Raw genomic sequence first — 15,163 nt, 5'->3', positions numbered from 1 at the left:
TTTGGCGTAACTTGACATAAGATTGCTATGATTTTAGCACAATATGAGAGACACGATGGTAGGTCATGAGTTGTGCATAGACATCAAGGGGAAGGGAGTTTGTTGACATGACATGAGTTGTGCATAGACATCAAGGGGGAAGGAAGATTGTTGACTTGACATGACTCGGCATATAAACTATTAAACTTGTTTATGAAATATCTACACAACTTTTCTTGGCATAACTTGTTGGAGCACTTACACAACAAAGTTCGTGCCCAACATGATAGGTTATCCATAATGGATAAAAATTAATTATTCACTTCCTTGGAAATGCGTATCCCCCATAATTTATTTGTTTTCCTACACAAGTTTTCATTATTATTAGGGTGTTTTAGAGTAATAACGTACCTTTATAGAGCAAGTATTTAAAAACGGAGGAAGTACTACTATAGTGCTGCGTAAGATCCTTCTTCTTACCCGAAAATACACCCCAAGTAACCAAGTTCCATATACTTGTACCTCATAATACAAACTCTACACCACCCAAAAATTTCTGGTCATTTTCTCCTGTGTTTGTTCTCTCTCATTTCATGGCTTCATCCATTGCAGTGACCACCTCGCCCTCCTGTTCTTCAACCATCTATTCTTCGCATTACTCTTCTCATTCCCAGGTCTCTCTATCTCATTTATGAATGTTCTGTAATTCTTTACTTACTGTAGCTAAATTCTTGCTTGATTATCTTTTTTTTTATGGCGGAAAATTGTGGGAATTACAGTATGCTTTGAGTCAATCATGGAAGCAGGGAACAATCAGGTTTTGTAAAATGATTAAGCAACTCCCTTCTCCATTGTTCAACCAAAGGTACTTCCTTATTAATTTTTAATTTTTTTATAGTTCAATTCAATTTATTTATATAATTATGTAATTGGGTGGATTTCGTTAAAATTAATGTAGAATTTCCTCCTTGGATTCAAAATTCATTACAATTTTGTATAAATGTTGTTGAAAATGAATGTTTATGATTATTACTAATTATTTGTGTTCAATTAATAGAATCACTAAAAAAAATCAAATGTTTTGGGGGTTTGTAATTAGTTTATTTTCTAGATGCAATATTCTGTATGTTGAGACATTCAGCATTATAATTGTTAAATGGGTGATCATTTTCATGGTAAAAGGCCTTGTTTTGGGTATATTTAAAACAGGAGAAATTTGGTCTGTGCAGTCAGTCAAGGTGGTGCTGAGGAAGCTTTCAAGAAGACTGTTGAAGTCGATAGGCTGATCGATACGTTAAGGGAAGCTAATCCGAAAGAGGTGAGAATTTCTTATGCATAATTTGTTTGCCCTTTTGTGGATTACAAGCTTCTTAGTGTTAGGTTGCTTTGTTTTATAGTTCAGCTATGTTGAAGAAACACATTTTTGCATGATATATTAGTCCTGGAGTCCTCTTTAATGCTGCAAATTCGTGTCGTAGCCAAAATCCTATGCTCGTGGGCGGTGGGCTTCATAGCCACTCATAGGAATGGGGATGCTGATAAATTAGCTGACCATGTTGTGGTTTGATTATCTGGCAATGCACGGAGAAGTCATGATTTTTGTAACATTTATAATCGAGTAGGAGTAGTATCATTGCCAGGTACTAGGGAGTAGGGAGGTACATGTATGTAAGCTTTTGTGATTGTTGATAGAGGTTCTTTCACTTCTTTGGTGCAAGTGTACTTCAGAAATCATTGTTTGAACAAAAAGTTGTATTAGCCAATTTGCCTTAAGTGATTGTTTAAATCCGACCAGTTCAGGACTTGTGTTTCCGTTGACAGTTTCTCGTTAGCTGATATTGGTTCTATTTGTAACAGCTACCACAGCTCGTGGCTGAAAATGTTCTGGCTTTCAATGAGGGTTTCTGGATTCGGCTAGCTGCCAGAACTGATACCTGCAAATCAGAGGATGATAAAGCATGGTTTCTTCACTATTGTCATTATTTTTCTGTGGAATACTAAGTTGTGCATTCTTATTTTCATAAAAAATGACCTGGCTTTGTTTGCATGCAGAAAGATTATGAAGAATTGGCAGCAACGTTAATGAGTACAGTAGACCGTCTTGTTCACAAAACCAATGTACTTTCTTGTTTTAATTGGGATACCCTTCCATTCAATCCAGTCACATTGTCCATTGCTTGATCTTATGTTCTTTGTTCTCTTTTGAAGGAAAAAATTGAGTCAGCTACTGATGTTTTAAAATCGATTCTCAAACATGTGGTGGATGAAGATCAAGAGCTTACTTGGCCACCAAGAGACCCCGAAGCTCTCAGTCTGATGGAACAGGCACGTCCATCTTCTTGTACACTGATTATTTTTTGTTATTTTGACACACTGCTTATTTATATATTGTGTCCATTGCATGTATTTCGAAACTTAGTTGCTTTTATCATATTAAGTGTAGTGTCTACAGTATAGTGTTCAACAGGTTCATCTAGCTTTTGAGATTATAAGTAAATTGAAAATTTCTTGTTTCTTGACGTTTTTAATTTTATTTTTTAAAAAAAATTTCATTGTGCCCTTTATATGTGTTCACCAGGAGTTAAATCAAAGAGAACAAGAAGGATATCTTGATGAAGGATTCCTTTCAGAAGTCAATGCACAACTGCGGCAAGTGAGTATTCCTTTCATTATGTGATATATTTAGATTTTCTTGTATATTGTGGTAAAGAACTGGCCAATTCAATCTTAACCAACCATATCTGATACTCCGTATTATTCATTGAAAAGACTTGTATACATGTCTTCTGTTTCTCTTCATCATGGTCATTGAGGCCAGCTTATCACATGAAGTGCCGAAGTGGTGTGACCTTTTAAACTCAATAAGATGTATCAAAAAGTGACAAACTGAAATATTCATACATGGATAAGAGAACCATTTAGTCCTCTGTGGTTTGAGGTCTCAAACTTTCAAACAGTCAGATGTTTATACATTACTGCCAATATCATGGAGGAAGCTGTAGTCCGTAGTCTTTCATCTTTTCTTGCAGGCAAAAGAAGACGGGGACAAGCCAGGACTTGTGGCTATGCTGCAAAAAGTTTTACAGCTTTATGCCTCCAGAATTCTTTCAAAACGTAGTTATGCTAAAAAAGGTATGTACCCCCACCCATATTTCTGATCTGTTGTTATTAGCTATTTGGCAGAACCAAACTTTTGTACTTCCAGAATCCAGATACTAGGTGTCAATTAATTTGTTTTACATACATATATATCAAAGGAATGTCAGACTCTTATATGGACCCTATCTCCAGTGAAAGTTTTAGTTTACTCAGAACTTAGTGTTACTAACAAATTTCTTGTTTCAGTAGCTTAGATTTGGAAAATCTATTCTTGTGCGAATAGTTGCTTATGAAGTTAAAATTAACCTTAGCTTCAAAGGATTGCTTAATTATCTCTTTGAGTGTTACTTTAATATTATATTCAGCATCCCAGTACTTTGTAGATTGATCCTGTATTCCTGTGTTAGGGGCGCTGAAGGAGGCAGTAAACGAAAATTCATGCTTATTTGTTACAATAATGAGTAATTGGAGTCTTTATGTGTTTCTGTACAGGTAATGAAATCCTGAAGACGGAGCAATTCCTTGAGACTATTATTAAAGGTAACTCATCTTTTATCAATGTTGGTTCCTGGTTAATTTTTGCTCAACTTTCCTCTCTTAGCATTGAATTATCTTCATTTCCACGCGGAGGAAATCTGCAACATCTTATGTCCCTTTCTTCCATTAACCTTTCTTGGAAGACATGAAAAAATTTCTGATTACTGAGTGCATAATCTCCCATCTTAAGTTCACTTTTACTGCTCGCAATCCTGTTTCTTGAAATTACTTTCTTCAGCCCGTCAGATTTCATCTAGATATTGTGTGGTGAACCACATTGCTTGATATGAAGTTCATCTTTAGCTTGACCTGTGCATTTAGCTAAAGCCAGCTTGCATGGGATATTGGGAAGTGTTATGTGTATTATAGTTCTTTACTGCTTGTACTTGCCTTTCAGCAATTCGTAAACACTTTTGAACTTGTGCAGCTCCTGAAAGTGAATGGAACATGCTGCTGCTTAATGGTTTAACAATTGCAAAAGGACATATTTCTCCAGAGGAATTTTATGCTGTGCTTAATAAACGAAGAGAACGAGTTTTGATTCGAACAGTAAGTAAAAACCACTATCTCCTTTTCCCCTTTTGGCTGTGTCATATATCCACATTAGTTCCTCGTTGTAAGCTTGTAACCAGTACTATTAGATGTATCAGTCATTTTTCCTATGTTCAGGAAGGAGGATCTTACCAGCAGCGTATTCTTACCGAGTACCTTAAAGGCATACAGTCAAGAGCTGAGGAAGTTATTCAGGCCTTACAAGGAAACCAACAATGAGGTCTCGAAGATCATTTGAGAGTTGAGACAGTTAAGGTAGTTACCGGCTTATTACAGGACATTAAAGAAAATGAAGAATTTTCAAGCCACGCTTACGAATTCAGCCTTTCTCCAATACAGTTCTCCTTGCTACAGAAATCATCTTTTGATGAAACCACCTTGACTCTGTTGAAAATTCAGGAACAACTCAACATAAAGTTTGCTGCAAAACTTCCCCTTCCTGTTCATAGATACTAGATTCCCCATTTTTGGTTGTTGTTGCTTTCTTTGGAAGTTCTTCGATTAGATTTTCATGTTATTCCCCTCGGAGTCACTCCTGCTTGACATGAAAATGCTTGAATACGTTACATGTACCCAAAATATCAAAATTTGCTTCTTAGATTAGACGAAAAGGTCCAAATCTTGAGATAACGTAGATGTTCAGGCTTGGGTAAAGATCATGTTTCATGTCATATGGCAGGCTTCTACATACCTTCCCACTTCCCAGTAAGTCCGAAACTAGTACGGAGTATGTGGTGTTATATATGAAGCACCTAAAAGGCTCAAAGGGAGTTAAATACAAAGTATATGCACAACATTTGGTACCAAGGAACATTATTGATTGCATGCAATATCGATTCATTTAAACGATTTAAGCATGACAATGAAATTTTTGGATGGTAAATGTATTTGTACTTTCGTACAAACTAGATAAATCTTGACCACATAATCTTGAGATTTTTAGAGAAGCCTTAGGCATGATTTAGCGGTAAATGTTTTATAATATTTCATCTATTCTTAGTTTAAAAACAAATTACAGAAACCAACTATTTTGATTTTAATCATTCTCCTTTTATTGATCAGGAAATATTTCTCAAAAAGGGAGAACAGGAAATAAATTCAACCAAAATAATTTGAACTTTGGAAAATATCTTCTCTAAAGCAATTTTTCCCTATCTAATCATTTAATCCGCAAGTGGTAAAAAGCCAAATATTGACTTTGTTTCTTCCAATGTTAAGTCTATCTTGCTTTATATTCAAGGATGATGAGTGAATGAGTGATGACAACGATTTATAGTGATTAAAATTTACGTACAAATGTACAATTACCCAATGCACCCATGAATGGTCCAACTCTTAATATTATCCCCAAAATATTACTCAGTATTTATTTATTTTTTGAATGGTCCAACTCTAATTAATACTCCGTATTAATTATTTTTTTTAGAACCACAGGGGCGGGGGTGAGTATTGATCACATGATTTTTTGAAATCGGGAAGGAAATTCTAACCACTTGAGCTATCCATCATTCTCAAATGTTTGAAACTACACGTATAATGGTTGAAACTTTGAAAGTGATATTGTAAATGTTGTTCAAGCAGCAATACACAAAGAATACATAGGTTTCTCCTATACATTTGGACATTTTGGTATTAGATGACATTAGGAAATATAGTCTATGTTTTGATTTTTTTTTTCTTTTTTTTTTCTAATACTAGTATTAAAAGAGCATGTAATACTATCACATGTAAATACACTATTCGATTTTTTAAAAATTGACAAAGCTAACTTGCAACCGTTAAGAAATCTCGTGTCGTGGATGTTTTGCTCATTGTCCACGTGTTGTAGGGATTACTCGTCCAATAGTATAAAGATTACCTTTTTTTAAAAAAAAATTATAAGTGGTCACATGATATAACCAACCATACACAAAATGACCTATCAAAAAAAAAAAAACATACACAAAATGTGTTGTTATTAACTTGTTGCATACTCATATTGATCGTATCAATCAATCATCAATAATCAATAACTTATCAATCAATCAATAACTTATACTAAAGGCGAATCAATCAATCATAACTTATACTAAGAGCATGTTCACATTTACTGAACTGAGCTGAACTGAACTAATTGGAACTGAACTGAACTGATTGGAGCTGAACTGAATTGAACTGAACTGAATTGAGCTGAAATGAATATTTTATGAGAGAGGAAAATTAGGAGCTGAACTGAACTGATTGAAGCTGAACTGAACTGAACTGAGCTGAAATGAATATTTTATGAGAGAGGAAAATTAGGAGCTGAACTGAACTGAACTGAACTGATTGAAGCTGAACTGAACTGATTGGAGCTGAACTGAACTGAACTGATTGAAGCTGAACTGAACTGATTGGAGCTGAACTGAACTGAACTAAAATTAAGTAAATATGAACAGGCCCTAAAGGCGAAACTAGGAATGACACTTGTCATTTCCTGGTTAAAAATTTTCCCGCCTTTTTTTTCCCTTCCTTTTTAATTTTTTTGCCATATTTTAATGACATCTATACATTTTTATAACCTATAATAATAGTCATTTCTATTTTGACAACATATTTAATCCAATATTACTCAATTAAATTTTTTACATATATTCTATATATACTTGGAAACTTTTAATTACAAAAATACTAACATCAATCATCAATAACTTATACTAAAGGCGAAACTAGGAATGACACTTGTCATTTCCTGGTTAAAAATTTTCCTGCCTTTTTTGGATGCACATACAATCATTGTATGTTGTCCCTACATACAACATCACTAGAAATTTGACACATCATTAAAAAAGGGAGAAAATTAGGAGTCAAATATAAATTGAATACTAATGGAACATGGGTCCATTATTGCAGCCAATAAAAACATGACAAAGTAAAGTTGTATGTGGGGACCACATACAACAATTGTATGTGTAGCCTTTACCATGAGATTAACTTGGAATGTTAATCTCAGGGATTAACTGGGGCTCCCTCGTATATATAATATTACCTCCGTCTCTGAAAGAACGACCCATTTGACCTAATTTTAGTTCCAAAAAAAATGACCCATTTGCATTAACACCCACCAATTTGTAATAATATTTGTGCAAAAGTAGCTTCCCCATATAAAAATTTAATTTTCCATGTTATTTATTATTTTCTCTCTCTATTTTTTTACAAACTCCATGTAAATTTTTCTTTCCAATATACAACTTTCTTAATACCCGCGTAATCAACCCAAATAAGTCGCTTTCGAGGGAGTACTCAAATAAAATTTAATTAGTGACATCAGTCATCCCAATGAAACCACGAATTACTGTGTCAAGTTAAAAAAAAATGAAACCACGAATTACACCTCCCTCGTATGAGGCTATGAATATGATTAAGAAATTACACTCTTCCTTACTTTCTAATTAAACGCAGCAGTGAATCCAGATCTACGATACTATCATATAATAAAGGGGAAAAAAATAAATACAGTACAAAAAACCCTTCTTCTCTCCACTCCCTCATTTTCTCTCTCCTAAAATCCTCTCAATTTTTAATTTCTCTCTCTTGTTCATCTGTCGATTTTGGATGCAAATTCTGCGCTTCACTTGATCTACCACTACTATTTCACTTTTCAGATCTGAAGGTAATTTTAGTTTCAATTTCAATTTTATTTTCACCGATCTTTTTATTTTTTTTGAATTCGATTTATTATTGGCATTCGATCTGCTTTTAATTAGTTTGTTTTACGGTTTGATTTTTATTTAGTTAGGGTTGTAATTGATTTGGTAAGTTTTTAATTGATTTCGGTTTGATTTAGTTTGAGCATTATGTGTAATTAGGTATTTTCTGAATTCGATCAGATTTTTTTATTTAATTAGCTTTTATGCTGAAATAATGAGCTTAGATTGTTTTAATTAGTAGTGGTTTCAGAAATTGGGGGAGAATTTAGTGGACTTGATGTGAGTGTTGTTTGGGATGACTGTTGAGTGTGTGATTTGATTATCTGTACATTTGTATGTGATTGAGCTTGAAGTAGTAAATTATTTTATAAATTTGGTACTGAATTAGGGATACTGAGATATGTTGATGTTTCGACGAATGTAAATGATTAATTGAGTGGTCATTTTGTTGAAATTACATTGTTTTGATTGGTAAAAACATAATAAGGATGCTTAGAGCTTAGTTGTGCAGTATCTGTTCTGATTGGGTTATGATTGTTTGCAGCGAGAAAGATTTGAGTGATGTTGACAAAGTTCGAGACAAAGAGTAACAGGGTTAAGGGACTTAGTTTCCACACTAAGAGGCCATGGATCTTGGCGAGTCTTCACAGTGGTGTGATCCAGCTATGGGATTACAGAATGGGTACACTGATTGACCGATTTGATGAGCATGATGGCCCTGTTCGTGGTGTTCACTTCCATAAATCTCAGCCACTGTTTGTGTCAGGAGGTAAAAAATTATATTAATATTGTGTTCATTGCGTTTTTTGGTTGTCAATTGTAGCATCGAATAATAGTTTAACCTTCATGCCATAGATTATAACATGCATACCCTGTTCATAAATAATGTTCATCTCTTTATGTGAGGCAAAAATAGTCTCCTTCCTTCAGGATAGTAAGCTGTGAGAATTTGCCTTTATACCCTCTCTAACATCCCTTACCACCTTATGGTCTTGAAGGATTAGTAGTGACCTTTGAGGTATTTACCTTAATTACCTATTAATTCTGTGCAACTTATATATGGATGGAATTTCTCAGTCTCACCTGATCTCATCACACATTAGTGAATGTGTCAAGGCTAATGAGCTAGAGTGCAGCCAAATTAAACCAATGCCTGATCCATTGCCCATTGTCTCCAGGCTAACAAGCAGATTACGACTCCTAAATTTATAATATTGGATGGAACTTGTAATTTGTGGGCTAAGATTGATGTTCTATAATAATTTGTAGGCCAGCTGGGATGTTGGTATAGAAACTCATAGATGAAAAATGATTCAAGGTTGTTTATATGAGTTTCTGGATGCACTGAAGAAAGTATCCCCAAGTTAGCTGTATTCTTATACAATACTATATAATCTCTATGGATGTGGGGCAAAATGCATATGACACCGTATAGATATTATAGGTGTGTGGTTTATAATATAATTATAGGATTAAAGATGCAAGATATATTAGTTGTCCCATGTTTTCTTGATGTGTTGGATTCTCAGTGCATTTAACTTCTTGTTGAACATCTTAGACCTTGGTTATTTGTTTCATGAGTGCAGTGATTGTGTATTAGGTGCAGTTATGTTATACTTTGTAGATGATTTTGGTAAAAGTTGACATATTCTGTAATATGCGTCTCATAAGTGATGTATATACAACTTCCTTTGTTTTGTCAGGTGATGATTACAAGATTAAAGTTTGGAACTATAAACTCCACAGGTGTCTATTTACTCTACTGGGACACCTTGATTATATTCGTACGGTGCAGTTCCACCACGAAAGCCCTTGGATTGTGAGTGCCAGTGATGACCAGACTATTCGCATTTGGAACTGGCAGTCGCGAACATGTATCTCTGTCTTGACAGGACACAACCATTATGTTATGTGTGCCTCATTTCATCCGAAAGAAGACCTTGTTGTGTCAGCATCTCTTGACCAGACTGTTCGGGTCTGGGATATTGGGTCGCTTAAAAAGAAAAGTGCATCTCCTGCAGATGACTTATTGCGACTGAGTCAGATGAATACAGATCTTTTTGGTGGGGTTGATGCTGTGGTCAAGTATGTCTTGGAAGGTCATGACAGGGGGGTTAATTGGGCTTCATTTCATCCTAGTCTGCCCTTGATTGTTTCTGGAGCTGATGACCGTCAAGTGAAATTGTGGCGTATGAATGGTAAGTCTATTATGTGACCTCTGGTTTTTTTTACCCATTGTATATGGATGTTAATATCAGGACTTAAAAATAAATATTTTAATCGTATGACTTTCCATCAGTTTTATGGATCTCAAGATGTTCTCTCCTATAATATTAGGACTTAAATTATCTGTAGGAGTAACCTGATAGAGAGTTAAAATAAGCAATTAATCTGTTGCTTCCCTGCTTTTAGACGAGTGGAGTGTTGTTTGTTTCTGGTGCCCAGTATTTCTTCTGTTTTGTCTCTTTCATAGATAGAAAATAGAGTACATGGGTTTTCTGCGACCACTTTTTTGATACATTTTTTTTTTGAACCTTGGCATGGCTTGCCTAGTCTGTAGACTGGCAATGAGTAAATTCCAGGATAGGTTTTTGGATTCCACTCTAAAGGCAATTTTTTTAATAAAGATCAGAATTAGTATGTTCCCAATTTGCACCCTTTGTCGGCTTAGCAAAGAGTTCTTTAATTTAGTCCTTAGCCCCTTGTTCCAAGTTTAGTGTGCTTTTTTTTTTTTTCCAAAACAATACCCCATATGCCTTCAGTAGTAGTCCTTGATATCTTACGTGTTCATGTAACTTGTCCCTGGAGGCATTTTTTTTAATGTTCTGTTTGTTTAAAGGAAGCGTTGGATTTTGAACAATCTGTAGACATACATCTCTCTCTCGCTCTTTTCTTTTTTGAGTTGATTTGATTGCTCTTGTTTTTTTTTTTTTTTTTTATTTTTTTTTTTCAAATGTGGTTGTGTAGAGTAATCTAGCTGTTAACCTCTTGTAAAATATAGCTTTGTCACTTTAATAAAAATCAACTTGATAGATAAAAGAGGACATTGGTATAAAATATAGAGTAATTGAGCTGTTAACTTCTTATAAAATACTTTGTGTAGCTTTGTGACTATAAAATCTACCTAAATGATAAAATAGGACATTGGTACATGTGTGTGTCTGCGCGCTTGTGTTATTACAGTTAACATTGGGTGCTATTAAACTTGCATATTTACTTTTTCCAGTTAAATTAATACATCTTTATACCCTAGTTAAAATGTAAAAGTTGCACATGAATGTCATGGAATAAGTATTGTGTTAAGTCTAGAGTTGGCTCTCAGTTCTATTTTAGGCTGAGGCATCTTGTGCCTGCTCTTGCATGATTTTCTGCTGAATGACTAGCTCTTACTAGTTCATTTTTTTATCAGATACAAAAGCTTGGGAGGTGGACACGTTGAGGGGACACATGAACAATGTTTCCTGTGTTATGTTCCATGCTAAACAGGATATTATTGTATCTAATTCAGAAGACAAAAGTATTCGTGTCTGGGATGTAACAAAGCGGACCGGCATTCAGACATTTCGTAGGGAGCAAGATAGATTTTGGATTCTTGCAGCTCATCCTGAGATGAATCTCCTGGCTGCTGGTCATGATAGTGGGATGATTGTCTTCAAATTGGAGAGAGAGCGTCCTGCATTTTATGTCAGTGGTGATGCCATGTTTTACGCTAAAGACCGTTTCTTGAGGTTTTTTGAATTTTCAACTCAACTAGATACTCAGGTTATTCCTATTCGCCGGCCTGGCACTGCAAGCTTAAATCAGGGTCCTCGGACTCTTTCTTATAGTCCTACAGAGAATGCTGTCCTTGTATGTTCTGATGTTGATGGTGGGTCTTATGAGCTCTATGTTGTACCTAAAGATTCATTTGGCAGGGGTGATACGGCACAAGAGGCAAAAAGAGGTGTTGGAGGATCTGCTGTTTTTATTGCTCGTAACAGGTTTGCAGTGCTTGACAAAAGCAAAAATGAAGTGCTGATAAAGAATCTGAAGAATGAGACTGGGAAAAAGAGTGTCCTCCCTATTGCCACTGATGCGATATTCTATGCTGGTACAGGTAACTTGCTCTGTAGGGCTGAGGATAAGGTTGTTATATTTGACCTTCAACAAAGGAGTATTCTTGGTGAACTTCAAACCCCTTTTGTCAAGTATGTTGTCTGGTCCAATGACATGGAGAGTGTTGCCTTGCTTAGTAAACACGCCATTGTGATTGCAAGTAAAAAGCTTGTGCATCAATGCACTCTTCATGAAACGATTCGAGTCAAGAGTGGAGCCTGGGATGATAATGGAGTATTCATCTATACAACTCTAAATCACATCAAGTATTGTCTTCCTAATGGAGATAGTGGCATAATTAAAACGCTTGACGTTCCAATTTACATCACCAAGGTTTCTGGGAATACAATTTTTTGCTTGGATCGGGATGGAAAGAACAAGGCCATAGTTATCGATGCAACAGAGTATCTTTTCAAGTTATCTCTGCTGAGGAAGAGGTATGACCATGTGATGAACATGATAAGAAGCTCTCAACTTGTAGGGCAAGCAATGATAGCTTATTTGCAGCAGAAAGGATTTCCTGAAGTTGCTTTGCATTTTGTTAAAGATGAGAGGACCCGTTTTAATTTAGCTCTGGAGAGTGGAAATATTCAAATCGCCGTTGCTTCAGCAAAGGAAATTGATGAGAAAGATCACTGGTATAGACTAGGGCTGGAGGCTCTTCGCCAGGGTAATGCTGGTATTGTAGAATATGCTTACCAGAGGACAAAGAATTTTGAGAGGCTGTCTTTTCTTTATTTAATGACTGGAAATGTGGAAAAGTTAAACAAGATGTTGAAAATTGCTGAGGTAAAGAATGATGTTATGGGTCAGTTTCACAATGCCCTTTATTTGGGTGATGTAGAGGAACGTGTTAAGATTTTGGAGAATGCGGGGCATTTACCTCTGGCTTACATCACTGCTTCAGTCCATGGGCTGCATGATGTTGCTGAGAGGCTAGCTACTGAGTTGGGAGATGATGTTCCGTCCTTACCTGAAGGTAAGGTCCCCTCCCTTTTGATACCTCCTTCACCTGTTGTGTGCGCTGGAGATTGGCCCCTGTTGAGAGTGATGAAGGGGATCTTCAGCGAATTTGATACTGTTAACAGGGTCGATGCTGAAGAGGAAGAAGAAGAGTTTGGTGGTGAGTGGGATAATGATTTAAATATGAATGATGTTGAGAATGAGGAGGTGGCAGAAGATTTGGCTGACGAAGAAGTAGCTGACGATAATGAGGAACCAGGATGGATCTTGGAGGATTTGGATCTTCCCCCAGAGATAGATACTCCAAGAGCTTCTGTTAGTGCCCGTTCAGCAATGTTTGTTGCTCCAACTCCTGGCATGCCCGTCAGTCAAATCTGGACCCAGAGATCAGCTCTTGCTGCTGAGCATGCAGCGGCTGGGAATTTTGATACTGCAATGAAATTGCTGAATCGGCAACTTGGGATTAAAAATTTTACTCCTTTGAAACCCATGTTCCTAGATCTTCATTCTGGTAGTCATAGTTATTTACGTGCATTTGCATCTGCTCCTGTTATTTCTGTGGCCTTGGAAAGGGGTTGGACTGAGTCAGCCAGCCCTAATGTGAGAAGCCCACCGGCCTTGGTGTATAGTTTATCCCAAATTGAAGAGAAACTGAAGACTGGCTACAAGCTCACAACACAAGGCAAATTTTCGGATGCCCTTCGGACCTTCTTAAGTATGCTTCATACTATTCCTCTGATAGTTGTGGAGTCCAGAAGAGAAGTTGATGATGTTAAAGAACTGATTGACATAGTAAAAGAATATGTCTTGGGTCTCAAGATGGAAACTAAGAGAAGGGAGCTGAAGGATGATCCAAAGCGTCAGCAGGAGCTTGCTGCTTATTTCACTCATTGCAAGCTTCAACCTACTCATTTGAAGCTGGCCCTGCAAAATGCTATGACCGTTTGCTTCAGAGCTAAGAATCTCCTCACAGCTGCTAGCTTTGCCAGACGGCTCATTGAGACAAACCCCAGTGAGCAACAGCAAAAGCTTGCCCGGCAAGTTGTACAAGCTGCCGAGAAGAACATGACTAATGCAGTTGAACTGGACTATGATTTCCGAAATCCTTTTGTGACATGTGGGGCCACATATGTGCCAATTTATCGTGGTCAAAAAGATGTCTCATGTCCTTATTGTACTGCACGGTTTGTTCCAAGCCAAGAAGGGCAAATCTGTAACGTTTGTGAGCTTGCTGTGATCGGAGAAGATGCATCTGGTTTGCTTTGTTCCCCATCTCAGGTAAGATGAGCAACCTCCCTGCTCGATTGAGACATTTGTAAACTTTACCCTCTCTGCATTGGCTCTATTCTGTGGCATTAATTGCTTTCGCATCTGCCAAGGAAGTTATATCCCGAAGAATGAACCTCAACAGCTACACATGTAAGGAAATTGGACAGGAATGAATGTTTCTTAACTTCTTTGTGATGTCAATTTATTTTTTTTTACTTTCTACCTTTAGTTTATTTTACGAATTCAGATGTAATAAACTCTGGAATTTTGATTTTTGGTCATTCATGTTAGATGTTGATAGACAGGAATGGCCAAAGGGCTCGTGTTAAACTAGATATGGTCATAGGTACAAGTCGTACAACGACGTCTGAACATTCAGTTATGCAGAAATTTGGAGATTTTATTTAACCCACACCTCCCCTATTAAATTTTATAAATTTTAAAGTATTTTCTGCCTATGAAAACTGAGTTATTGTACCATATGCATCGTTTTCCAAGACTCCAACTCTCATGGTTGGTAGAACTTTTGAACTTTACTGTTCAATCAAGCATTTTTTACTCACCCAATTTATTTACTGTATTTATTTATTTATTTTATTTTAAAATTTTATTATTAATTTATTATTATTATTATTTTTTTTTTTTTTTGTGTGTGTGTGAAAAATCATCTGTCTCATAACTGAAAGCTGGATTGCATCGTTTAACATTGTTATCTTAATCTTTTTTCTTTCCAACATTTAAGATAATAATTGGAAGACATGCAACATAACTCTTAATAAATTGTGAAATAGGAGGAATGAATCTATTGAAGGGTGGAAGAAGTACTAATTTTCATTACTACTTCGTATTATTTTGGCAAAAAAAATGTAGTCTCAAATAAAAGTTTAGATTCCAAAAAAAAAAAAAAAACCCTTATTTCTTAATTTCACGTTAAGTTATACTTCTTTTCACTTTAAATAATGAAATTTCAAAATCTAGTTGAGTGTACAGTACACCGGGGT

General features: G+C 35.9%; 2 protein-coding genes across 2 annotated transcripts; both read left to right on the top strand.

The window, feature by feature from the left end:
* The first annotated feature begins 482 nt into the window (after positions 1 to 482).
* Positions 483 to 4,718, top strand: LOC110705151. The gene is made up of 11 exons (XM_021882994.1): positions 483 to 653; positions 759 to 844; positions 1,189 to 1,297; positions 1,837 to 1,935; positions 2,032 to 2,097; positions 2,188 to 2,304; positions 2,558 to 2,632; positions 3,009 to 3,111; positions 3,571 to 3,618; positions 4,043 to 4,164; positions 4,285 to 4,718. Exons 1-11 carry the CDS (start codon positions 573 to 575, stop codon positions 4,384 to 4,386), a joined length of 1,008 nt encoding a protein of 335 aa, XP_021738686.1. The 5' UTR covers positions 483 to 572; the 3' UTR covers positions 4,387 to 4,718.
* Positions 4,719 to 7,475: 2,757 nt separating this feature from the next.
* On the top strand, positions 7,476 to 14,618 carry LOC110705150 (coatomer subunit alpha-1-like). Its single transcript, XM_021882993.1, has 4 exons — positions 7,476 to 7,798; positions 8,380 to 8,604; positions 9,539 to 10,033; positions 11,245 to 14,618. The coding sequence occupies exons 2-4, from the start codon at positions 8,397 to 8,399 to the stop codon at positions 14,178 to 14,180; spliced, it is 3,639 nt and encodes a 1,212-aa protein (XP_021738685.1). The 5' UTR covers positions 7,476 to 7,798; positions 8,380 to 8,396; the 3' UTR covers positions 14,181 to 14,618.
* Positions 14,619 to 15,163: the final 545 nt, after the last annotated feature.

This window comes from Chenopodium quinoa, unplaced genomic scaffold, assembly GCF_001683475.1.
Source record: "Chenopodium quinoa cultivar QQ74 unplaced genomic scaffold, ASM168347v1, whole genome shotgun sequence".
In the NCBI taxonomy this organism is placed as follows: Eukaryota; Viridiplantae; Streptophyta; class Magnoliopsida; order Caryophyllales; family Amaranthaceae; genus Chenopodium; species Chenopodium quinoa.
Note: the sequence above shows the minus strand (reverse complement) of the source record. Positions and strands in the feature narration are given on the sequence as shown.

Excerpts from the sequence above, each read along its gene's own strand:
- LOC110705151 (XM_021882994.1), top strand. The coding sequence starts at position 573 with ATGGCTTCATCCATTGCAGTGACCACCTCGCCCTCCTGTTCTTCAACC. Across the intron at positions 654-758 it reads ATTACTCTTCTCATTCCCAG|TATGCTTTGAGTCAATCATG; the intron begins GTCTCTCTATCT and ends TGGGAATTACAG. Across the intron at positions 1,298-1,836 it reads GGGAAGCTAATCCGAAAGAG|CTACCACAGCTCGTGGCTGA; the intron begins GTGAGAATTTCT and ends TATTTGTAACAG.
- LOC110705150 (XM_021882993.1), top strand. The coding sequence starts at position 8,397 with ATGTTGACAAAGTTCGAGACAAAGAGTAACAGGGTTAAGGGACTTAGT. Across the intron at positions 8,605-9,538 it reads GCCACTGTTTGTGTCAGGAG|GTGATGATTACAAGATTAAA; the intron begins GTAAAAAATTAT and ends TTGTTTTGTCAG. Across the intron at positions 10,034-11,244 it reads GAAATTGTGGCGTATGAATG|ATACAAAAGCTTGGGAGGTG; the intron begins GTAAGTCTATTA and ends TTTTTTTATCAG.